At 44.6% G+C, this 4,391-nt stretch overlaps 1 protein-coding gene across 1 annotated transcript in view; it reads right to left on the bottom strand.

Annotated features, from left to right (window-relative positions):
- The window catches only part of LOC108783831 (vesicle transport protein SFT2A-like), a 232,709-nt gene extending 232,291 nt beyond the window's left edge, over positions 1-418 (bottom strand). The window contains exon 1 of the mRNA XM_018552508.1: positions 348-418. Within this exon, the coding sequence (XP_018408010.1) occupies positions 348-418 (71 nt within the window). The remainder of the gene's footprint in view (positions 1-347) is intronic.
- Positions 419-4,391: the final 3,973 nt, after the last annotated feature.

Below are 4,391 nucleotides of genomic sequence, written 5' to 3'. Positions count from 1 at the left end.
CTCTCCCCTCCCCATTCACCACCGCCCCCACCACCACACCGTCCTCAAGTGGGTGTTTTATACTGAGTACGCTGAGTGTTCCTGGTTCACTGTTTTAATGTTTTTGTTTTTTATATATATGCCGTGTTTACCACTATATATATTCCTTTGATTGTTGGATTCCTGGGATTCTGTGCTGTGGCTGCCTTGAGTAGTTCTCTACCCCCGCACAGGCCTTCCCTCGCCTGTAAACAGGTGTTTAGGTATTTTAGGGACTTTTGTCTGGTCACTTTCTCTTCCTTCTACTACCCTTGTCCCTTTCCTTGCCCTATTCCTTTTGTCCTTGCTGTTTGTTCCTGACCCCTTACCTCGCTCCTTTCCTTGCCTTGGGCAGCTCGGAGTGTCCCTCTGATCGCTTGTCCTTGCTCTCGGCTTCCATATGCAAGGCCTGAAATTATGTTCTCTGAATGTTAGAGGTCTGAACTCACCTCAGAAACGGTTGCAGCTCCTGTATGATCTACACAAACTCCATAATCAAATTGTCTTCTTGCAGGAGACCCATTTTCTGCTTGATATGGTGCCTCTCCTTACCTGCCGCAACTTCCCCAGATGGGTGTACAGCTTCAACCCCTGTGGTAAGACCAAGGGGGTGGCGATAGGACTCCACTCCTCTTTGACGTGTAAGATACTTGCTGAAAGGGTTGACCCAGATGGGAGGTATGTTTTTTTGCAATGTTACATTCAGAATAGGACGTTTACACTGGCTAACGTGTATATGCCAAACCAGGGTCAGGTCCCTCTGTTACTGTCTATTCTCTCTAAACTTGTGGATTTTACAGAGGGCGTTCTGATCTTGGGGGGCGACTTCAATTTGGTATTGGACCCGAGTCTGGACACTACTTCGGGGAGGTCCCAGATCTCGTATCCATCACTTAATAAGCTTAAGAAGCGCCTCCATTCTCTACAGCTTGTGGACGCATGGCGGGTTCTGCACCCACGTCATAGGGACTACACTTGTTACTCTGGCCTGCACAACTCTTATAGCAGGATTGATTTCTTTTTGATCCCACATCATCATCTTTCATGGGCCCCTTCTACCGCCATTGGCACCCGAATCTGGGCTGACCACTCCCCGGTATTTCTCACCCTGGAGGTCCCGGGTACATGCAAATCATCTTATACGTGGAAACTGAACGAGAATCTTCTCTTAGACCCTGTCTGTAAATCAGATGTTGCCACCACCCTTACCCACTTCCTCTCTGATCATGCAGCCGACCCCACCCAGGCCCCGATCCAATGGGAAGCTCTTAAGGCTATGATTCGAGGGGTGTTGATAAAACACAGCTCTCGACTGAAGAGGGAACGGAGGGCTACCCTGTTAAGACTGCTTTCAGACCGTGCCTCACTGGAAACTGTGCATAAAAAATCCCCATCCCCCCCACTGCTCCAGGATTTAACCAGGGTGAGACTGGAAATTCAGAGACAGTTGGATGCTAAGTATCTCTCTCATAGGGATCGGGTGCGCAGCATTTTCTACAAACATGGCGATAAAAGCGGTCGTTTGTTGGTCGCTCGGTTCGTGGGCAACAGCTCCGCACGTATGTCCCAAAAATCAATTCGGCTAAACGTGGGGTGGTCCATAGCTCTGAACGCATTGCGGAAGAATTTCACGATTTCTTCTTTCCCTTTATAATCTACAGCCGGGTTCGGACAGTCCCCGTTCCCCTGACCTTACATCGGAGCTTCAGTCGTACCTATCGCGAACATCCCTTTCGGAGGTCACGGATAATGCCCTTCTGGATCTTACTGCCTCATTCACGGACATTGAAGTCCTTAATACGCTTAAGTCACTTCCTTCGGGCAAAAGCCCGGGGCCATACGGGTTCACCACTAAATTCTATTCTCGGTTCAAAGACCACTTAACGCCTCCTTTAACTAAGTCCTTTAACGCCATCTCCCTGTCCTGTCCTTTCCCAAGCCAAGCTCTGGAGGCCCACGTTGTTGTCTTGCCCAAACCGGGTAAAGACACGACTCATTGCAATAATCGCCCCATTTCATTAATAAAGGTTGATGTTAAAATCTATGCGAAGATCCTGGCTAACAGGCTGACAACCTTCATCCCTAACCTGATTCATAAGGAACAGGTGGGGTTTGTGCCTGCACGGGGGGCCAAAGATAGTATTAAGCGAACAATCACCATGATACATTACGCCCGGTCGCGAGGCATTTCCTTTTGTTTATTTTCAGTGGACGCCGAGAAGGCCTTCAATCGAGTTGGGTGGTCCTTCTTACGGGCCTCTTTACTTCAGACAGGCTTCCCTACAGATTTTGTGGATAAAATCATGGCACTTTATTACCGACCTCACGCCAGGGTACGGGTGAACGGGCTGCTTTCGGCCCCATTCCAAATACACAATGGCACCCGGCAGGGCTGCCCCCTGTCCCCATTACTTTACATCCTGGGCATGGAACGCCTGGTAAACGTTCTTAGACTTATCCAATTGATTCATAAAATGGGGTTATATGCTGATGACCTGCTATTGTACCTTTCCAACCCACTGGTGGCCCCACCCTCTGTGATGCAAGAATGTAAAATATTTTGGGGTCTCTCCAACTACCGTGTAAACCTGCAAAAGTGCGAACTTCTAGATGTATCCCTTACCCCTGCGGAACGGGGCAGCCTCCGGGACTCACTCCCCTTCCGCTGTACTGCCACCTTGTGGGGAAGTCTCATATTACATCCTCTCTCCTCTTCTGCCATCTGCTCCATTATTGCTGCTTAGCCATAGTTGTTGTCACCTGCATGCAACTCATATTGGGCTTAGTGACGTTAACTGGCTCTCTCCTCAAACACTGCTGCACCATATACCCTTGACTGTTAATTCCTCAACCATATGTACAACAAGATTACAACTCAATGCTCCCAGGATAAATGGTGTATGATGTGTAAGGGGTTCCGACTGCACTCACTGACTTAAAGTGTTACTGCGAACCTCCCTACTGAACCATTTCCACTTACCTCCGCAGCTGAGATCCAACACTCGCCATCGTTAGAGTTGCTCCAGACAAAAACGAGAAAACAAAAAGAGGAGCAATCTATTCTGTTTATTACCAATTTCTCGACACAATACAAGGAAATGGAATATATACTTGAGAAACACTGGCCACTCCTCAAAAAAGATAAAATCTTAGGACCATTACTTCCCACAAAGCCAAAAATAGTTTACAAAAGGGCTCCAAACATCAAGGATAAACTGATACACAATGTCCTGGACCCTCCAAAGAGACCCTCCGCATTTTTCCAAGGCAAAGGATTCTACCCCTGTGGCAAATGTATAGGATGTAGACAAACTGGAAAAAAGAAAACAATCTTAGAATTTGGTTCTAATTCAAATGGACGGCAATTTAAGATCAAGGAATTTATTTCATGCCATAGCACTCACGTCACTTATATGATACAATGTCCCTGTGGTTTACAGTATATAGGGAGAACCACCCGAGAATTAAGGGTGAGAATACGTGAACATATTAATAATATAAAGAAGGGCAAACGCGATCATAATTTATCTAGACACTTTAGGGAAAAACATAACTGCAATCCGAAAGGAATCCAGTTTATGGGCCTAGATAGGGTGTTCAAACAATGGAGAGGAAATCATATGAAGAGAGCCATTTCCAGAAATGAAACTAAGTGGATTTACCTGATGGAAACGATGACACCAAAGGGCTTGAACGTAGAATTAGATCTCAATTGCTTCCTATCTAATGACTGAAGTAAAAGGGTAGATTACACTATCCACTATTCCACTCTTTATTAACAATACTAGATGGAGAGAGTATACTGTAGATATACCACCGTTACCACATAAACATTCACGTTTTATTGAAACACAATACAATGAAAAAAATACATAAGTATAAATACTGAATATTGGTTGTACAATATATTATGCACTATATTAACTTTCTCCTAAGATTCCATAGAGTATAATCTATATCCTCTTCCCAACCATGTACAAATTATATGAGAATTTGATCGAGCATACCCCTATGGTAACAATACATTTTCCTGTATAAATAGTCGCTCCTTCTGACTGCCTACCCCTCTATATAAATACTTCCTAACGGATCTTCTTATTTAACTCTTATCACAATATATAAGAATATAGGACATAATAAACTAAAACAAACAGCCGATCCTTGATTGCCTACCTCTCTATGCAATCACTGTCTAACGTAATTATCTAAGTGACCCTTACCACAAGTTAGAAGGATATAGGACAATTTGAAACATAATGTCACTGTACCATTAGCCTTCGCTATGCAAAAGAATATGTACACGCATTGTTGTAATTTTAATACTCCGGGGTCTGTACATACATGTTTGTACATATATCTAATTAAGATATATC

The sequence above is a fragment of the Nanorana parkeri genome, unplaced genomic scaffold (genome assembly GCF_000935625.1).
Source record: "Nanorana parkeri isolate BGI_ZX_2015 unplaced genomic scaffold, ASM93562v1 scaffold90, whole genome shotgun sequence".
Taxonomy (NCBI): domain Eukaryota; kingdom Metazoa; phylum Chordata; class Amphibia; order Anura; family Dicroglossidae; genus Nanorana; species Nanorana parkeri.
The sequence above is the reverse complement of the archived record's forward strand: the minus strand, read 5'-3'. Positions and strand labels throughout refer to the sequence as shown.